This window comes from Sinocyclocheilus rhinocerous, unplaced genomic scaffold (genome assembly GCF_001515625.1).
Source record: "Sinocyclocheilus rhinocerous isolate Xijiao unplaced genomic scaffold, SAMN03320098_v1.1 scaffold1143, whole genome shotgun sequence".
Lineage (NCBI taxonomy): Eukaryota > Metazoa > Chordata > Actinopteri > Cypriniformes > Cyprinidae > Sinocyclocheilus > Sinocyclocheilus rhinocerous.
The window spans coordinates 424,158-443,890 of NW_015638978.1; the positions used below are offsets into that span (position 1 = coordinate 424,158).

The 19,733-nt window shown below is 36.5% G+C and overlaps 2 protein-coding genes across 2 annotated transcripts; one reads left to right on the forward strand and one right to left on the reverse strand.

Moving 5' to 3' along the window:
- LOC107750738 (V(D)J recombination-activating protein 2) lies at positions 1 to 1,593 on the reverse strand. The gene has a single exon (XM_016566253.1). The coding sequence runs from the start codon at positions 1,591 to 1,593 to the stop codon at positions 1 to 3; it is 1,593 nt and encodes a 530-aa protein (XP_016421739.1).
- A 393-nt stretch (positions 1,594 to 1,986) lies between these two features.
- LOC107750739 (uncharacterized protein C11orf74 homolog) lies at positions 1,987 to 19,492 on the forward strand. Its single transcript, XM_016566254.1, has 7 exons — positions 1,987 to 2,015; positions 9,818 to 9,921; positions 10,013 to 10,191; positions 12,245 to 12,319; positions 14,454 to 14,508; positions 19,061 to 19,198; positions 19,380 to 19,492. Exons 2-7 carry the CDS (start codon positions 9,828 to 9,830, stop codon positions 19,490 to 19,492), a joined length of 654 nt encoding a protein of 217 aa, XP_016421740.1. The 5' UTR covers positions 1,987 to 2,015; positions 9,818 to 9,827.
- The last annotated feature ends 241 nt before the right edge of the window (positions 19,493 to 19,733 follow it).

Sequence of the window (19,733 nt, forward strand, 5' to 3'; positions counted from 1 at the left end):
TCAGTCAAAAAGTCTTCGCAGAAAGCTCTTCTTAGCTGGGGTAATTTTCATCGAAACTGGAGCCTTGCGATAGGTCATCTTCATTGGGACTCTCTTTACTGGCAACATCTGACGTGGTGGAGTCATCTCCTGCTTGGGCAGGCCTCCGTGATCCAAGCAGAAGTACTTGCTGTTGTCTTGAGAGAGGCAAAGCAAAAGGCTTTCGGGGAGCTCCATGCACTGGGCATGAACCCAATGTCCACCTTCACCTCTGGAGCAGAAGATCATGGCAGGTCTGGTGAGCTCAGTTGAGTAGTAGGGCTCCCAGGTGTTGGGGTCCACCTGGCAGGTAAGGCAGCACTTGATCCAATAGCCTGTCTGAGATTCATTCTCCTCGTCCTCCTCATTGTAGGTGTCACCCTCTCCATCGCTGCTATACTCCAGCTCATGAGGTTCTCGGCCAAAGTAGAGCTCCTCAGAGTCTTCCAAAGGTGCAGAGTCCTCAAAATCAGTGGACTCCTGGCTGCATCCCTGAGTTGATGCTTCTCCATCTTGTTCCTTCTGGAAGCTCACCCGGTAGAAATGGTAAGCATCTGGTGGGGCTGGGTTTCCTTCTGAGGGGATTGCAATCAAGGCACTTCCTTTGCATAGGCTGCCACCAAACCAAGTACGGCTGTGGGTTATCTCGCTGGTCCACTGCGGAGGTTCGCGAGGCTCCATGTGGACTCCGACATCATCTAGGCCAATGTATGTGCACTCCATGTGCTTTTGAGTCTCAGATTGGTAGCCGCCGAAAACTATGTACTCATGATAGCCAACGGGAGCAACTATGGCGCTGGTAATGGCGAGACCTTCATGAAGCACAGTACAGGTGAGGACAGGGCTTCCTAGGAGAAGCTCCACACGTAGACGGATCAAACGAGGTGGTCTGCAATCAGAGCTGAGGATGTGACCGCCCAGGAAGTAGACACAGTCCTCTCTTGCAAGAGCTACATGAAATGACTGGCCGTCCGTGAGCTCAGGGAGGGTGTGGGCCGTACAGCAACCAAACTCTAGGTCAATAAGAAAGATTTGTGGTGGACAGTCCACCACGCTGTTCCAGTTCTCCGTGGTCCTTTCGGTGGGGGGCATGTAGGACCTGCCGCCAAACAAAATGCAGGCGCTCTTCCCTCGGCCATGGATCACACTGAGGGTGTGGCCGTATCGAGCGCTTGGGACATCACCAACCAGCTCTTTTTCTTGACAACGCAATGTGACTTTGCGATTACATCCTCTGCTGTCTACACTCAACATGTAGAGACTCGAAGACAGCTCATTGTTGGGTGTTCGGCCACCATGAATGAGGTAACATTCAGGACTGCCATCATGAGGCTCAAAATGAGCTATTGCAGGACATCGGAGGGGAGGGAGATAACTTGAGTTGCTTGAAAATGAAATGGCACGCAGCTTAAGTTCTTCTTTTTTTATGCGTACACCAAATATCCCAGTTGGACATGAGCGTTTCGGCCAGCCCTTTTGACCAAAGAGGTAAACATCACCCTCCAGCTCTAATAAGGAGAAGCCTGGTTGCACAAGGCTAGCACAGTTCACAGCAGTCAGAGGCTGTAAGGACATCTTTTTGCAGAGAACTGTGTAAAATATAAATAAAAAAACAAACATTAATTTTTATTAATTTTAATAGCTGTAGAATCTAAACATTTTGTATTATTAATACTAAAAATATTACATAAGAAATTTCATATAAATTGCATAGCTCGAGAATGGATTAGGACTAGCATACTAGCATAATATTAAGAGTAGTATGGAAAGATATTTTTTTAAATCAAACTAAAAATAAATAGAAAAATAATTTAAAAACGCGGAACCAAATATCCCTTTCCCTGTTTCCCTGACAACACAGAAACTTTCCCATAGGAACAGGTTGTAGTTTTCCTCATTCCTGTTTCTCATAGAGAATCGCGTTAAGCTCGCAATAAAACGACTACATTACCCAGCATCCAGTGCGAAACGGGCGTTTCTCATTCTACATTAAAACGGTACCTCTGAGATGTTTTTATGAGCTCTGAACGCTATTATTCTCTTATTTTCTTCAAACAGTTATCAGCGTTTCTAATTTTTACATTTATTAGATTCGTTTGAATGTCTTTATATAGTCGAATTCGCAAGATAAATCTTACAACACTAGTGCTACACTACAAAAATAAAGATAAGAAGCTTTTAAATAACTATATATTTATAATAATTATTATAAAAATGGTAATTACCTAGGTGTTTATTTTCATTTTGCTCTATAAGGCACTAAATATCACATACATTTCTAAATATTTCATATATAGTCTTAGAATAATATTGATCCTAATAACATGTATATTTCTTACCTTCTGGTCAATGCACTCCGAAAACTGAGAGCTGTTTGGTGCTGCTAACTTTTATTTGAGTTATTAAAGCAAATGATTTAGTGACAATGGCAGAGGCTCAGTGTTTGTGAAGGTTGACTGGCTCATCTTGAGGTTAACTGCTTGTAACTGCTGCTAACAACAGGTGTCTGAGCACAACTCACACAAGTTTGAATGAAAACAAGCACAAACTCGGTGCATCATTGGTCTGTGTATTAATATGATCTTTATATTGGTGTTTTACAGCTGTTGATACAGATTAATCCAGAAAATCTCATAGATTTAGATAATTCGTGCAAAAAATGTTGGTCTTTCTTCTCAAATTAACACCACTTACACTCTATGTAATGTAGTTTGATTGGAATGTGTTATAATAATAATAATAATAATAATATAGCCTAATGAAAGCCTTTATTGTTCAAGTATGCATTGAATTGATTAAAAGTGACAGGAAATGCATTTATAATATTACAAAAGCTTTCTATTTCAAATAAATGTTGTTTGTTCAAACCAGTGTTGGAAATTAACGGGGGCTTGTGGCAAAAATACCACCGAAGTAATCAAAACTGCCGCACAAATTCAAGACAAAGGGGCAAAAATTGCCCCTGCATAATTAAACAATGTATTACGGCTGTCGCAAATAAAATCAAATGTGAAAATGAATTAAAAGTGTGAGTTCCTGGAATTATAGATTCGCTTACACTGCATCAGATTGCTTTTTACACACTGTATTTTTTTTTGGAGCGTTTAGCCTAATAACCAATCACACACCTTTCTGTTGAATTTAGGAATGCATTGGCCAATTAGAGGCGCGTAGATTAGTCAGCTCTGAAAACGCTTGTTGAGTTCGTGCGCTTGCGAATTCCCTCATCATAAACAACACAGTTCAGATACGATGTGATTATAATGGGAGTTTGATTGATTAAAGCACCTGGGTACTTTTAAGACATTAAAGACAACACAGATAGAATTAATAAGGTGATTATAAAAATTGCCCTTACGAATGTAAAAAATGCCCCTGGTTCAAACTTTTTATTAATCAAAGGATTCTGAAAAAAAAGTATCATGGTTTCCACAAAAATATTAAGGTGCATCAACACCGATAATAATGATAAGAAATGTTTCCTGAGCACCAAATCAGCATATTAGAATGATTTTTAAAGGATCATGTGGGCTCTGAAAAATAAGAAATAAATTACATTTTAAATAAATATAATTTTTTTTTATTGTAATAATGTTACAATATTACAGTAGATTTGACAGATTTAACAGTATTTTGATAAAGTAAATGCAGCCTATAGATCAGAATAAAAGACTTATAAAAATTATTTTATTTTCTATTTTTGTGACAAGTTGCGTTGCCCCGCCCACTGACGCTCCCTTATAACTCAATTAAACATCAAATATGTTAACTATAACTCAAATATAGCTAAGTTATAAGTCATGTATAACTCAAATAACTCAATTACATATCAAATATCTTTTAATTGTCTGTAAATGCATCATGTTGCACAGATTTTCTGCCTGATTTTAGGCCACCCCTTACCAAAAAGTAGTATACTTCAAGTTTATTTTAGTAAGTATACTTAAGTAAAGTTCAAGTATATTTTTAAGTATACTTTATGCAGTAAGTATACAAATATCAGTGTACTAGTAGTATACTTGTAAGTGTACTGTTTCAATATTCCTTGGGACTAAATTGGCCCACTTTCTAATATATAAAAGTATACTTTTAAGTATAACAGTAGTAAACTTTAAGTACACAACTAGTTTACAACAATATTTTTAGCTTGTACTGCAACTATACTAAAAGTGAACTTATAGGTATACTGATAGTTTACTAATTAAATACTTGTAGTAGCATTTTTAGTACACTTTGAAGTATAGTCTCAGTAAACTACTAGTTTAGTAGTTTTATACTGCAAGTATACTCGTAAGTTTTCTTTAAGTGAACTTTACATCATACTTTAAGTATACTACTATGTCCCTATTTAGGTATTAATTTGTATATATTTTGTTACATAAATATCTGAACATACAAAACATCAAAAGAACAGGGTATCTGCTTGTAAACAAAAACATTTTATTCTAGCTTCATGCATTCTTTTTTCAAACACTTGAATGTGGATAATTACAAAACAGATAACAAATCGTATATCAAATAAAGTTGAAATAAAATGTAAAAAAATATTAGATGAAAAACTGAAACTGAAACTTTTGCGAACAACTGAAAATAAGTGAGTTAAAGTACATGAATGTTTCACAAGAATGTTTCATAAATAAAAAATAAAGAAATAAACAACATTTTGAACAAAAAGCTGAAAAAAGACTATGAATTGGATTCAGAATGATAATCAAAACGTAGATAACGTCGATCAACACCCCAAAGCTTGACAGTCATTATTACATCTTCATTGGTCGACATTTTATTCCATAATGTTACATAGTTTTGATACTGGTTTATATCTGATGATCTTGTTAGAATACATGTGGAAGCATCTGTTGTTTCGGTTTCTTCACTTGTGTTTTTTGGAAATTCTGTACAGAAGATGTGTACTAGCGCCCCCTACAGTATAACAATGAAAACACGGATTCTAGGAGCACAATTATAGCTAAAATATATTTAGACTTTTTCTAAGTATAAGTCAAGTATACTTAAATGTAATTTTAAGTATATTTCTGAGAAGTACATAAAGCCCATTTCTGAGAAGTACATAAAAAGTAGACTAAAAGTATACTTTCCTATTTTTAGTTTAAAAGAAGTATACTAATAGCACACTTGAATAAACTTCTTTTTCGTAAGGGACGGTGCAATCCCAAAAGGTGTTTTTTTTATGACCTGCATTTGACACCATAATCACACTCTTCATAATGCATCAGTGATAGTGTAGCACCTCTCTATGTAATGTGCTGTTAAAATAGTCTCCTCCGTGTATCTGAATGGTCTGTTGCTTTGGGTTCGGTGAGGAGCGGAATGATTCACTCTCATTACACCGAATACCGAATGCGTGAGTCACACATCAAATTTTGGCAGGATGGGTAGCTCGGATTTGTAAAAATACTCCTTATTTCCCGCAGGCTTATATTTACATTAACTGTTTCTGCTTGGCGGCTCTTTAAAGGAACGGGAGAAATTAAGCGACTGTTGTTGAAAGAAAGAAAGAAAGAAAGAAAGAGAAAGGGAGAAGAAGGGAACAGCTGTGCCTGCCTAATTAGCATAATGTTTTTGTGTTTCGGGGGGCTGTGCGCAAGTGCTCGAGCCATCCTGCAGTTGTGTGTTTGTTTTGGAGGCCGAGAGATGTGTGTGTGAGAGAGCAAAACAAAGACACGTAACCACGAGTGCCTGGAAGAACAGTGAAAAACACAAACAGCGGAGCACCTGTGTCTGAAGAGCAGGGCCGTGAAGAGGAGGCTCAGCGACTCCCCTGAGGCGCAACACAAAATAAAGAATTCCTCTGGTGTCTCCAAGCGCACTGGAGAGCTTTATTCTCCCGCTCAAGCGCACTTACATGCCGGTGTTCACACTTACAGGCGTTGTAAAATAAACCTGTCGAGTCCTGCATACGGCAGTGGCAAATTAATGCAGATGTTCGCCAGGTCTGTCACAATGAAACAGATGGGAGGAAATGAAGAAGGAGACTGAAACGCAACAAACAACAACAAAAACTTCAGTGCTCGCATTGTAATGAACCTTACTTTTCAACGCGGAATTAGGTCTAAGCTGTTTTCTTTGAATGTGCGGGACTTTCGATTCATTAGCCGCTGTAGGGAAATAACGAGAAGAATAACAAAGTGCACTAGCTAAATGGTAAAACTGTTTGCGCAACAAACCAGTGTGTTTATAATTAAGACAATACATTAAAATAATATGGTAGGAGACACTAGTTTGCAATATCACGTAGTTTTGTACAATGTCTACTACAGCTGAAAATAGAGGAAGCGGATGACACTGGAAGCCAGACAAATTTACAAATGACTGTGCACGATTTTATGGGAAAAATAAGGTGGATGGTGTATGGGCTAGTGTCTGATTCATTTTAACTTATCAATTCGTTCAGAACGCAAACATAACACAACCGTCAATTTCTGCCGATGTCACACAGGCCATGCTGTCTATAACCAAATAACTATACTTGGGCACTGTTTTAGCAAATTCACGTTCAGTTTATGCCTTTTTTTGTTGTTGATTGAATAGCCTGTGATATACATTACCTATGAAAGTTAAACAAGTTGCAAATGCCCTTTCATGCTGACTTAATAAAGTTCACCAACCATTAACAGATTTTTTTTATATATTTTTTTTATATATATTTATTAATTTACAAACATAACTTAAAATCGAACAAGACAAAAAATAAATAAAAATAATTTGTGGCTCACCACTCCATTAAATCAATTTGAGAATGAAATGAAATAATGACATAATCGTACCAACAATATGCCTTACATATTTGTACTCCAATATGTCTCACATATTTAAACCTCATTAAACAAACCCTCTAATGAGAATAGAGGATATATCTAAGCTCATATATATAAAAAATGGGTCTCACCTTCTATGAAATATGGCATCCTTACTATAAGAAGCACAGGTTAAGTAATCTAGTGATACGTATTCCAGTATAACCCTGTGCCATAGTGCCCTAGAAGGGGCTTTATCCATTAACCAGTTCAAAAGAATACATTTTCTTGCACAGAATGTTAGGAACTTTAGGAAGTTAGGAAGTGTCTTTTTATGTTTGTCTACAATAATGTCATCATATATTCCAAGCAACATATGTTTTGGACCACAGCCAATATTAATAGATAAAATAACATTAAGTTCTTTTTCAACCATAGCCCAAAACTTCTGAATCTCCCTACAAAACCAGAAACAGTGAATAAGATCTCCTTCCTCTGTTTTACATTTCAGGCACATTGGCGAGCAGTCATCCTTGAACTTGTGCCTCCGTGAAGGAGAGATATGTGCTCTGTGCAAAATTTTCAACTGCATTGCTTTTACTTTATTACATATGCTTAGGGTCCCTGCATTCTTCCATGCTTCCTCCCATTGATCGTCTGTGATTTGTATATCAAGTGTCCTTTCCCATGTCCTTTTCAGGGAGTCCGTATTTGAAGAGCCACAATCCTTGAGGACCTTATAAAAAGAACTTGTAGAACTGTTAATTTGTGAAAAAAGCTGTCTCTCCACAGCCGAAATGTCCTGGTTTGTGAGCAAAGTAGTGTCCTTTTTCACAAAGTCCCTTAATTGTAAATAACAAAAAAAATCCTGTCGTGGAATATTATACTTGATGACTAATTGGTCAAATGACATTAAAACGTCCCCATCAAATAAATCATGCAGAGTGGTGAGACCTTTATGTGCCCAAACTCGAAAATTTGGGTCTACAGTCCCTGGCAGGAAGTCGTAGTTATCACAAATAGGAGTAAAAGTTGCAAAGGAGTATTCGGCAAAAACTGCTGCATGGTCAGATATAGATATATTCCCTATATGGCAAGACATTATATGCTCCAACATACTTTTCGGAGAAAAAAAATAATCTATCCTAGTATAGCAACTGTGGACCCTAGAAAAAAAAGTATACTCTTGTTCTGACCATTAACAGATTTGAGTCATCCCTCAAAAGTCTTCCCAGAAGTCCCCGTGCAGCATTTTGAATAAAAAAAATAAAATAAAAAAATGTGATTTCAGTGTCTCATCCAACTAACAATTTTATTCCAGAATACAATTTATTCCTGAATACAATAGTTTTTGCAGTCTGCCAGGACTTTGTGAAGCGATTCTTTTTGTTCATATTCAAAAGAATTATTCATTCACATATCAGACAGACATCACTAGTTGCACCACTAGTGTTGTAGAGATATGTCTGGAATAGAATACTAGAGTACTGCATAGTGTGCAGAAAATTCCTTTTTTTTGTATTATATGCCATTGCAGTATTTATTAATGTTTTTTGAGTTAGCCTTTTCATTTTTTTTAAGTTTTAGTAACTTGATGTGCTTTTGTAATTTTTTTCTATCTAGCTTCAATTTATATTTATTTTAGATTTAGTACTTCATGTACTTTAGTTTAAGTTTCAGTTTTTCATCTAATATTTTTTACAATTTTATTTAAACTTTATTTGATATACGATTTGTTATCTGTTTTGTAATTAGTTTTAGTTAACAATAACAACACTTGTATCTACTCTATTATACTTTAAAAATAGTATGTGAAACAGTATGCATGCAGTGATGCACATTTTTACCTTTGGCAGTTAACATTATAAGTATAGAAAATTTCATATAAAATTAAGCTGATATTATTTTCAGTTCATTTGTCACACTAGAAATGAAAGGTCAAGTCAAGCATAATATACTGCACTTTAGGGCAAATCTGGGTGTTTCGTACGGTAACACTTTATTTCGATAGTCCACTTTAGACATTCTATTAACAGTAGAAAATGTGCATACTGTACCCAGTCTATATACTGAATACAGCAGAAATAGTAGTATGGTAGTATTAAGAGAGAAGGAAGAGGTGGGCCAGCAGTACAGCTGAGGCCTGAAGCCACGCAAGGATTTGTGCTGTATTATTGATAGAGGAGAGTAATTAAACTCTAGTGTAGCACCTGTTTCTGTCCCCGCTAATGTTGTGCCACCTGAAGACCGCTCTCCCTAGGGCGTGTTCATGATGAATGACACAGCGACAGCTCAGAGTTTCTGACGATCATCACGCCATTCTTCAATACATTTTAATGTCACGGGCAATCACTGCCCGCCCCCCTTCCCAGCCGTCACTGATTGTAATTAAGCTGAACTTCTAAATGATAATTTCATTCCAATCAGGGCTAATGCAGCTATAATGCATATCGCCGGTGATAAGTGACCTGTAAAAAAGTGCAGCCTAGCAGTAGCCCTTCATCATTTTTTTTTTTTAGGTTTTTTATACCAGTACTTCATCTCTGGTTATCTTCAAGATTTGCATGGTGTACGCAAACATCTCTTTTAATCAAAATTTCCTTTGTGAAGGCGGTAAAGCCCAAAGTATACTTCGTTTTTGTACGGGTACGCTAGCTAACACATACAGTCAAATACATAGCCTTTCAAAGCATACTATTTTGTTGTTGTTATTCAGTCTTTTTTGTTTCATTTTGTACTATGAAAGAATGGCCGGAGCCAGTGTTGCCACCTTGTGGAACAACTGATTAGTACAAAACAAATTCAGTGCGCATATGCGACCTGCACATACAAAGTAGGCGAGGTTACAAAAATTGGGTGGTGTGTGTACAGTATGCTCATATTATTCTGGTGACGAAATTTGTGTCGCGCACTGTACGTGGACCCTCGCATACACGTAAAAACCGAAGTATACTTTGGGCTTTATAGTGTAATGTTCATTGTGCCAGGCACATCTCTCACTCTGTTTTTTTCTGTATCTCTTTTTTTCTGAACGTGAATAGGTTTGACAGGATGCCAGGTTTAGCTGATGGTTCAGTTGTGGACGACCATGACCAAGCCATAACTGAAGCTCTGGAGCAGTCCACCTTTACGTACCTGACCCCAGGTGAGCGTACTGAATGCCACATACATCTTCTTTGCTCGGATACATCCGTGAATCCTTCACATGTGGTCTTTACTGTCGTATCCCATTGCAGAGGGTGATGTGAGGGATCCACAATTGACTGCTCCTAGAGGACATGGAGACCCATTCCAGAGAGAGATGGACAGCAGCCGAGAGCGACAAAGAGAGGATGAAGTGACAGAGATGGAGGAGAGCGTATACAGAAGGATGGGACAGACAAATCGTTGCTCACCGACTGCTGATCAGGAAGAGGTCAGCACCTTATAGATCTGAACAGCTCGAACCAACAGTCTTTACTGGGAGAGATTCAGGCAGACCTCTCCTTCACTCGCCTTCAATCAAAGTTAAAGTCGTCTGCATTAGCCATTGCTCTGTTTATCACACGCACACACACACACACAGCTCCTTCTTATGTGTAATTGTTTCTTTTTTCTGTCTGTCTTTTTCGTCTTGCCTTTTTAGTGCTGTTTCCTAAGGCTAACATCACTATTGCTTACACTCAGGATTAGGGCAGGGCACCATTTGTGAAAATATAAAAAAAATCTCATAGACTTACATAAACTCAAGATATATGAAGGGACCAGGATATTATGGAGATTTGGTCCAGTAGGTAACTACTGAAGAATGTCCTAGCAACCACATAGAAATGGGCTAAAATTCACTCAGAATTTGTTAGCAACCATATATAAACTCTGAAATCCAGATATATATAAACCTATATAAACCTTTGCACCCTAGCATCATGGTGGCAGCTTTTGTACTGGTAAGCACCACTCACATTTTCTTCAGAATGCAACTACCTAGCAATGAACTAGCAACCACATATTAACTGTAGCCACACAGAAATGTTAAAATTCACTAAAAACCTCTTAGTAACCATATAATGATGATTTGATGATTTTTGTATGGTTAAGTGCCACTCTTTTCTACGATTTGTGTTATGGTGAGTGCACTCATATTTTCTTCTGAATGCAACTACTAAGCAACCACATAACAATATTATTATAACCACATTGCAATATATTGTGTTACTCCCTAAAAACTAACTGCGTTACTAACTGCATAAAAACTAACTAATTGTGTTACTTACATTTATAGAAAGTAATGCATTATGTTGCTTTTACGTTACTTTTTCTCATCTGGGATGGGCTTACTTGCTTGTGCAAAAAAAAAAAAAAAAATTATTGCTTATTAGTATGGTTGAATTGGATAATTGAAGGTCAGCAGCAAAGACATTGGTTAATAAAATGGGATTAAATACATAAAGGATATTTGAGTTATTTAACGTATTTAATTATTGCAGTTTGCATCATATTCTGAGTTTGCATTTGAATGTTTTTATTCATTTTGAGGAATTCTGAATCTTTTATACAAGTGAGATGAGTAAATGTATGTTCACATTTAGTCTAGAACAACAGTTAACCATCATGTTCATACAGCACACACCTCTGCACTTACTCCTGATTTCTCTCAACATGGGGACAGGAGAGCTGTCAATAGGTAAAAACAAAGTTATTGGTGTTACTTAGAAAAAGTAACTCAGATATTTTCTTGTAAATTAAAAAGTAATGCACTACTTTACTAGTTACTAGAAAAAAGTAATCTGATTATGTAACTTGTAATGCTTGTTACCCCCAACATTGCTTGCAACCGCATATAAACGTGTTAAATTTCACTCAGAACTTCTTAGAAACCTTAAAGCAACACTCTGGCAGCCTCCCACAACAGCCTAGCTTTGTGCTTGTGACTTTTTTTTATATGAAAGCACCATTTTCTTCAGAATGCATACAGTTGCAACACACTGAAAATGACTTGGAACCCCTTAGCAACCAACTTAGCATCGTAGTGGTGTCTTTAGTATGAGCAAGCACCACCCAAAATACTAAAAATATTCCCCATTTTTCTTTATTTTCTGTCTTTTTGATGTATTTCTTTAAGACTTTTGAAATTCTCCTCTCAGCATATTGGACGGCTTCATTGCGATGTGTGTCGGTCTGTGTGTGTGTCTGTGTGAACGGTGCTTAAGACTCTCGCCTGGCTTGTGTATTGATCTCAGTGGGGCTCTGGCGAGCCACAGCACCGGTTACTGTCAATAACGCAAAGCACATCAGCTAACATCCCAAGCCAGTCAATGCTAAAAAAAGCCTCTGCATTATGTAGCTCCCTGCTACCAGGCGAGAAAACAGCTGTATTGATTATAATGATGTTAATCAGACCGATTCACATGGCTGCTGTCATTTCAGTGCATCATTAAATGAAATGAGATGGTGAGTTTATGAGTGTTTGTGTTTGTCTGTTTGTATAGGTGATGTTGGATGGCGGTTGTGTTGGAGGAAGACTGAGCGGCCCATCAAGCTCTGCTCCAGACAGACCTGTGAAGGTAAATGGCTCATCTGAGATGCCTAAAAATGTATCTAAGATGCCTATGAACATGCTTTTATTTCATTCTGAACCAAACAAAGACAATGTTACTTAATATTTGTGTTTATAAGCTCACATAGATTTAACTCCACACCGCTAAATAAAACAGGCTGGGTGCAGATTAATATTTCTGAAATAAATATTTCTGTGAAACACGTTTTGATGCAGAGAAGAAAACTCAATCTAGAACCTGCCCTGTACAGTTTTAGATTATTTTGTTGAACAGAACAGAGGAACAACTGATGACGTCACAGGTTCAGATTTGGTTGACCAATCGGTGGAAAGGGGCGTCCCATGACCATCCACATGTGGAAAACAAATTTTGAAGTAGTTTATCCATTTTCTACCCTTGAACAAAAAAAAGAAACAAAGAAACAAACAAAAAACAAAAACAAAGAAAAATCGAGCCTAAATCTTGTTTTTTCGTTTGTTCTAAAAATCGAAAAAAAAAAATTTCACGGGTAGAAAACGGATAAACGACTTCACAATTTGTTTTCCAAAATAAAGGCGCTGTTTTGCCATTTCTGCTTATTTAATTTCAAATTGAAAAACAAACTATCAAAACGTACACAGACCTAAAACATTTTACATTTACTTAACTTTGGACTATTGCTATAAAAAACACAATTGTCCCTTACACCATGTCCACACCGGACGCGAGAGGTGCAGCGCGATGGGACAAAATACAATAGAACCCATTATAATCAGTGATGCTGTCTACACTGTATGCGGCACGGCGCAAAACGACAAATCCCCGACAGTAAACTGCTGCCTCATTCTATCTATAACGTACTATCACAAAATTCAAATGATTTGCAACGGTCGCTTTGTCGCGTCCAATGTAGACAGACTTTAGCTGTTGCAGCGCGGCGTGACAACTGTCGTATCCGGTGTAGACACGGTGTTATTTTTCTTTTCTGAAGTTGCCAAGCCTAGCCACACCCTTGTTGAAAAAAAAACCCGTATATAATTCATACTCTACATGGTTGAATACAGTGCATAAGTACATAGTGTATAAGTGCATAGTGTATAGTGCGTCATTTGGGACGCAGCTATTAAACTCTTTTGGAATAAATTGAATCGAGATTTCAACCTAATAAAAAAGGACTATTTGCTATATTTTTCTGTGCTTTGCATTTGTAAGCTAACTAGAGTGTGCTAAGTTAACATTAAACTGTTGGAATCACTTGAGTCAGGATAAGCTAACATTAACATTTGGTGTGTCCCAAATTGCGTACTTATGCACTATTCTATGATATTTTGTAGTATAAATAGTGCGAGTAGTGTGTTCACACTGAAAATTCCAAAAAGAAAAAGTGCACTTTAAATACCGGATGATGCACTTAAATAACCGAAAAAAATGAAGTCTGGAATGTTGGACACTTCATGCACTCAATTGTCATAGCTGTAAAGGGTTAGTTCACCCAAAAATGAAAATTCTGTCATTAATTACTCACCCACGTGTTGTTCGAAAGCCGTAAGACCTTCGTTCAAAACTCTTTTGGAATAAATTGAATCGAGATTTCAACCTAATAAAAAAGGACTATTTGCTATATTTTTCTGTGCTTTGCATTTGTAAGCTAACTAGAGTGTGCTAAGTTAACATTAAACTGTTGGAATCACTTGAGTCAGGATTTCAATCTAATGAAAACTGTTTTACGTGATATTTATCTGTGCATTTTTAAGATCACTAGAGTATGCTAAACTAGAAACATGCTAATATAAACGGTTGTTATCGCTCAGCATCAAATGTTAAATGTAAAAAAATGGACTATGTTACCTAATATTTGTATGCTACAGAGTTATTAGAGTGCTGTTAGCTTAGCAAAATGCTAACATCAAACTCTTTTGTATAAATCAGTTGTGAATGAAGTTTTTGTGTGAAGAACAATGCTTCAGAGGAGCACAAAGTTGCTAATACTAATTCATTGTAATTCTAAATAACTGTTCATGCAAATTAATATTTCATTGTCCTTTTGTCTTTTTTATAACACACATACTGGTAAAAAATGTATAGCCTGAATGCACTGTAAGTCGCTTTGGATAAAAGCATCTGCTAAATGCATAAATTATTATTTATTATTATTTGGTAGTTTGATAATTATCTGGGAGATTCGAAAGATGAAGAGGAAAATGCTGACACTACAGGTATTTATTTCTCTAAAACATGACAAATTCAAACACATGACACTTTACACAGAGTCAGATTATGTAGATGTAGGCCTAGAAGCATATTTGGGGTCTCTATTTAAATTTTTACAAATTCTTTTCTCATGTAAAGCACATCGTTGAGAATTCTTGTCATCATTTTCATATTTGACAACAGCTTCAAATGGAATTGGATCTATCACAAATTCATATAAAATTCACATAATACACATTGACATATTGGCATCACCTGTATGGATGCATTTTAAAATGGGAATAGCGAGGCATGCTGGCATAAATATTCTTTTCATGTGCATATGTAAGAATTGCATGGGCTCACCTTGCCTTTAATAGGGTTTAGTTGATATCATGTGCATGCTATTTTTTGTAATTAGAGCTGTCATACAGCTTGATTTAAATATATTACCATTTATTACACATATTCAATGCATGCAAATTCCAAACCGCTCCCTCGTCATTAGAGCCGGGGGCAAGCGCTCGCTTGGCGAGGCTTAACGCTTGCTGTGCAGGCTTGTAATGAGTCACTCTTTTCTGCAGTGCCAGAGAGGCTCATTTAAACTCCAATGACCAGTTTAATACAAAAATAAATAAAATAGTTGGAGGAAAGAAAGCCTCTTTTGATTGGAGAGGCTTACTGTTCAGAGCAGGGCTTCCGTGTTTTTCGATTGTGTTTCTCTGTGATCAGAGTGTTAATTCAGAGGAAAGGGTGTATGTAAAAGTCATTAGGTGGTGTGTTTATAATGGCAGTCATATCCACTGAATAACAACAAGGTGCATGCTGAACTTGAAGTTAATTAGCATGAATAATCATGCCTCTGCCTGTTGGGGATGGTAAAAATATCCTTTGCTGGAAGACAGCAGGTCGCTGTACCATTGGTTGTTGTTGGCATTCTTGTCCTAATGTTGTAGGTGTTTGGTGTCATAACTTTTGAAAATCTAACAGTAAAATAAGCTTAAGATGTGTAAGAATTGCTTTATTTAATTAAAAAAAAATTTTGAATAAAAACTGAATAAAATTATGGCAAAACAAAAACACAAAAAGAGTAAAAAAATTGCTTTTTTTTTCTTCGAAAAGTGAAAATCAGGAACTGCCATAAAAAAATAAAATAAAATAATAATAAATAAATAAATTAATGAATTAATTGTCCACTAAACTTTAAACAAAAACTACATATAATTAGAGAAATGTATTTCAGTTTTATAATTTCAAATAATTCTGTATGGTCTGCTTGAGTTATTCTCTCAAACCTGATTATTGGTGCATTCTGTCAAAAAAAAAAAAAGAACCACTTATTTAGGAGGAGTCCATGAAGTACATGTAAAACAACCAATCACAGTTAGCTTTTTTTATGTCACCTTAAGTAAATATAAAATCGATGACAGACTACATTGTCATTAATGTGAATGTCTTTTGAGTGAATCAGTTATTCAATCAACTGAATCAATTTGTTCAGAAATGCTGCTTCATTCGGGAAGAAGACAAATGGCTGTCTTAATTAATGAATCACTGAATCAGATTCATTCAAAAACTAAAAACATTGATTCATTGAGGACTAACACACCACAGTGTTTAGAGACACGCAACTGAAACAGTACGTTAGAAGAGATGAAACGTAAAACTATACTGACACTAAATAAAAACTATTTTATTCTATTAAAAAATTTTAAACTATTTATGCACAGTTAAAAGTAACTAAATACTAGAATTTTTCAAAACGCCCCTCAACTCAGTCTAAGATGTTAGCATTAACAATCGCCTTTACTTGAGGGTTCAGTGACACACTGGCGTTCAGCATTCCACATGAATCTTAAAATGGGTCGAGGGTAAGCCGGTTCTGGTCAAAGCAGATCAAGGCTCAAGAAGAGCTACCAGGTGTCTATGGTTTTAATGAAACATGCCTCAGCGCACCGGTCAGGGAGGTTCACGGCACGGCATTACAGCAACAGCCTTTAGATTCATTAGCGGCGTGAAGCTTCTTCTTGTGTTTCTTTAGTGAGCTGGTTAATGGTCTTGTTTTTGAGACCATGAAGGCCTTGGGTGTGTGGGGATTCTTCACTCACACACACATATGGTGTTTGTATACACTCAAACAAACACGCAGAAATGCACGCTACACCCTCAGATGCCTGGTTCTCACCCAGCAGCTGAGACTATGACTTTCACTGTGCCAGTAATCAGCTGTTTAATTAAGATCAGCATCAGTTGAGCTCTTGCCAGGCCTGATGTCTTTCTCTCAGACACATATGGCGCTTTTCCACTGCGTGGTACGACTCGGCTCGGCACGGTTTGCGTTTCCACTGCAGTTCAGTACCGCTTTAGAGTGGGCGGGATTATTCACATGTCATTATAGTTGCACCGCCTCTACTACCACGACTCCTAAAAAAAACGTTTTCATTCCGCGTCGCCCTATCAAGCTCTCGCTGGATCCGCTCCTCTGCTATCAACGAGAGGAACGTCTGTTCTTCCGCAACAGACAACAAAACTTTTTGGTTGTTAAAAAAAGGTGCGCTCGCTTGGAACCCCAACCGAGGTGATACTAAAAAAAGGACCAGGTACCAGGTACTGTACCCAGTGGAAAACCCCCCAAAAGTGAACCGTGCCGAGCCGTACCGTGCCGTACCATGCAGTGGAAAAGCACCAATAGACTACTGCAAAATCCACCGAGATACAGAACGTAAACAGATTATTAGCAGACCAATCCTTCCTTTATGATATGAAGTGTAAGTTCACTCAAAATGTACTTACTGCAAAATCCACCGAGATACAGGACGTAAACAGATTATTAGCAGACCAATCCTTCCTTTATGATATGAAGTGTAAGTTCACTCAAAATGTACTTATTCTGATGTAGTTTCAAACTCATGACACTTTATTTTTTATGTAGAACGCAAAAAATGTTTTGCTGAATGCCCGAGTTGCTCTTTTCTAGAAGGCTCTAAGCTTCCAAATCTAATTTAGGCTTCTGTTCAAATATATAGAACATATGAACTCCTTCCAATCAGTCACAAGATGTGTGAAGCAATGTTTTGACATAATTTGTGTCACATCTGCCGCGACATGTCTTGATGCCTTTTTTGAATTTGCATAAGCACAAAAAAAAAAAATTGCAGAAAAAAACTGACATTTGTTTGTGTATAAGTAAACTTTTATACTACACATGACAAACGTTTTTTTTTTCTAGTGTGCACATAAAAGTTTACATCTGCAAAAGAAATTATGCTTAAAAAGTTTATGAGATTTACAGTGTTAATTGCTAAAAAATATCCTTGTCAAAATTATATAAAAATATTGCTCACCTATGCTGAGACTTTCGCTTGCTCACAAGAAACTGAAAATGAGAACGTTTTTGTGCATACACAAAAGTCTCAGGGTTTATGTATTTATTTTCGCAAATTTGATTTGCACATTTTTTCACTTTATGACTTTTCACTTAAAAAAAATAACTAGAATTTTCTTTTTCTCACAAAAAAAGAAAAAACAAAAACACAAAAGGAAAAAATAGCTTTAAAATTATACATTTATTTATTTGTATTTATTATTATTAGTATTATTATTATTTTATTTAATTTTTTATTTTTTGAAAAGTAAAACAAAAGTGAAAACTCTAGAAAAACTCTAAATTGTCCACCACACTTTGAACAAAAACTACATATAATTACATAGAAATGTATTTCATTTTCATAATTTCAATTAAATATGGATGGTCTGGTTTATCTCCCAAATCTTTGCCTATGCTGAGACTTTTGCTTGCTCACAAAAAACAGCTAACATGTTTCTTGTGCATACACAAAAGTCTCAGTGTTTATTTATTTTTGCCAATTTAACCTTTTTCCACTTTATGATTTGTAGCCAAAAAATAACTCGAATTTTCTAATTCTCACAAAAAAATATTGAATGGCTTCAGAAGACAGAATATTGTCTATGAGTAATATTTTTTGTTTTTATTGGAGCTTGACAAACATCCACTTTCATGATATAGTAACCAGCAACACAGACATTCTTCGAAATATCTTCTTTTGTGTATCACGGGAAGAAAGAAAGAGTTTCGAACAACAAGAGGGTGAGTCAATAATGACAGTATTATATATATATTTAATAGGGACAATGCTCATTTAATCAACAGTCAGGTACTGTAAATAAGCCAGAGTTAGCCACATAGACTAATTTTCATTTGTTGCCCCTTGACAGATTGAAAGACAGAAACCTGAAAATTATCACAAATAACAATCATAATTATTCACAGTTAATAAAATGCATCAATACACTAAAACCAAACAATTGAAACATATCCATGACTAACTAATTGTACAGAGAAAACATGAACAGATTTAAACATACATCAAAACCGTATAATACCAAATCAACTGATGAATACATAAACAGCACCGAAAATAATAATGAGAGTGTCAGAGATAAGATGATTTATTTACACATTCACTGTAAAAGAAGAAACAGTTTGTAAATGAATGCTGATGGACTCTTTTGCGCAGAGGATGCTGGTTATTCATGTGTGTCGTCTTGTGTTGTCAGGCACATGTACACTGCCAGGTGAGATTGAAGAAGATCTGATAGCTGTCTCCTCTTCATCGCACTGTCACCACACGCTGCTGGAGACCTCCTCTACTTTCACAGACCAGAGGACACACACTCCCTGTGCAGCTGAGAATCAGATACACACACACACACACACACACACACACACGCACGCACACCCCAATGTGTCTCTCTGAGAGCAGTCAAGCTTGGGAAGTATCTCAGGGAGATGAGATGAGATGGACTTTTCTGTTGCATTTCACAGAGACTGTGTAAAATCCTTCATTAAACCTTTTTTTATCATTATTATTATTCTAGGATGAAAGCGAGGAGGTCGTTCTTTTCCATCTGGATGAGAACTTTGATTATGATAATGTTGTGCTGTCTCGCAAATACGCCATCCAGGAACATAATGGCAGACCATCTTGAGCTGTAAATGAATGTAACTCTGGCAAATGCCTTTAAAAACTCAGATTTTACGGAGTAAAGTCCTTGTTAACATAATAGAAATGTTTTTATTTCGCCAAAGAAATAGAAGGAAGACAGACTGGCTGTTTTGAGTGTTAATTCTGCAGTTTGTAGAATCTGTACTACTTAGTGTCTGTGGTTCTCAAAGACATGATCAAATTTAATACACTCAGTCAAATTAAAATTTTACTGACAATTAGAT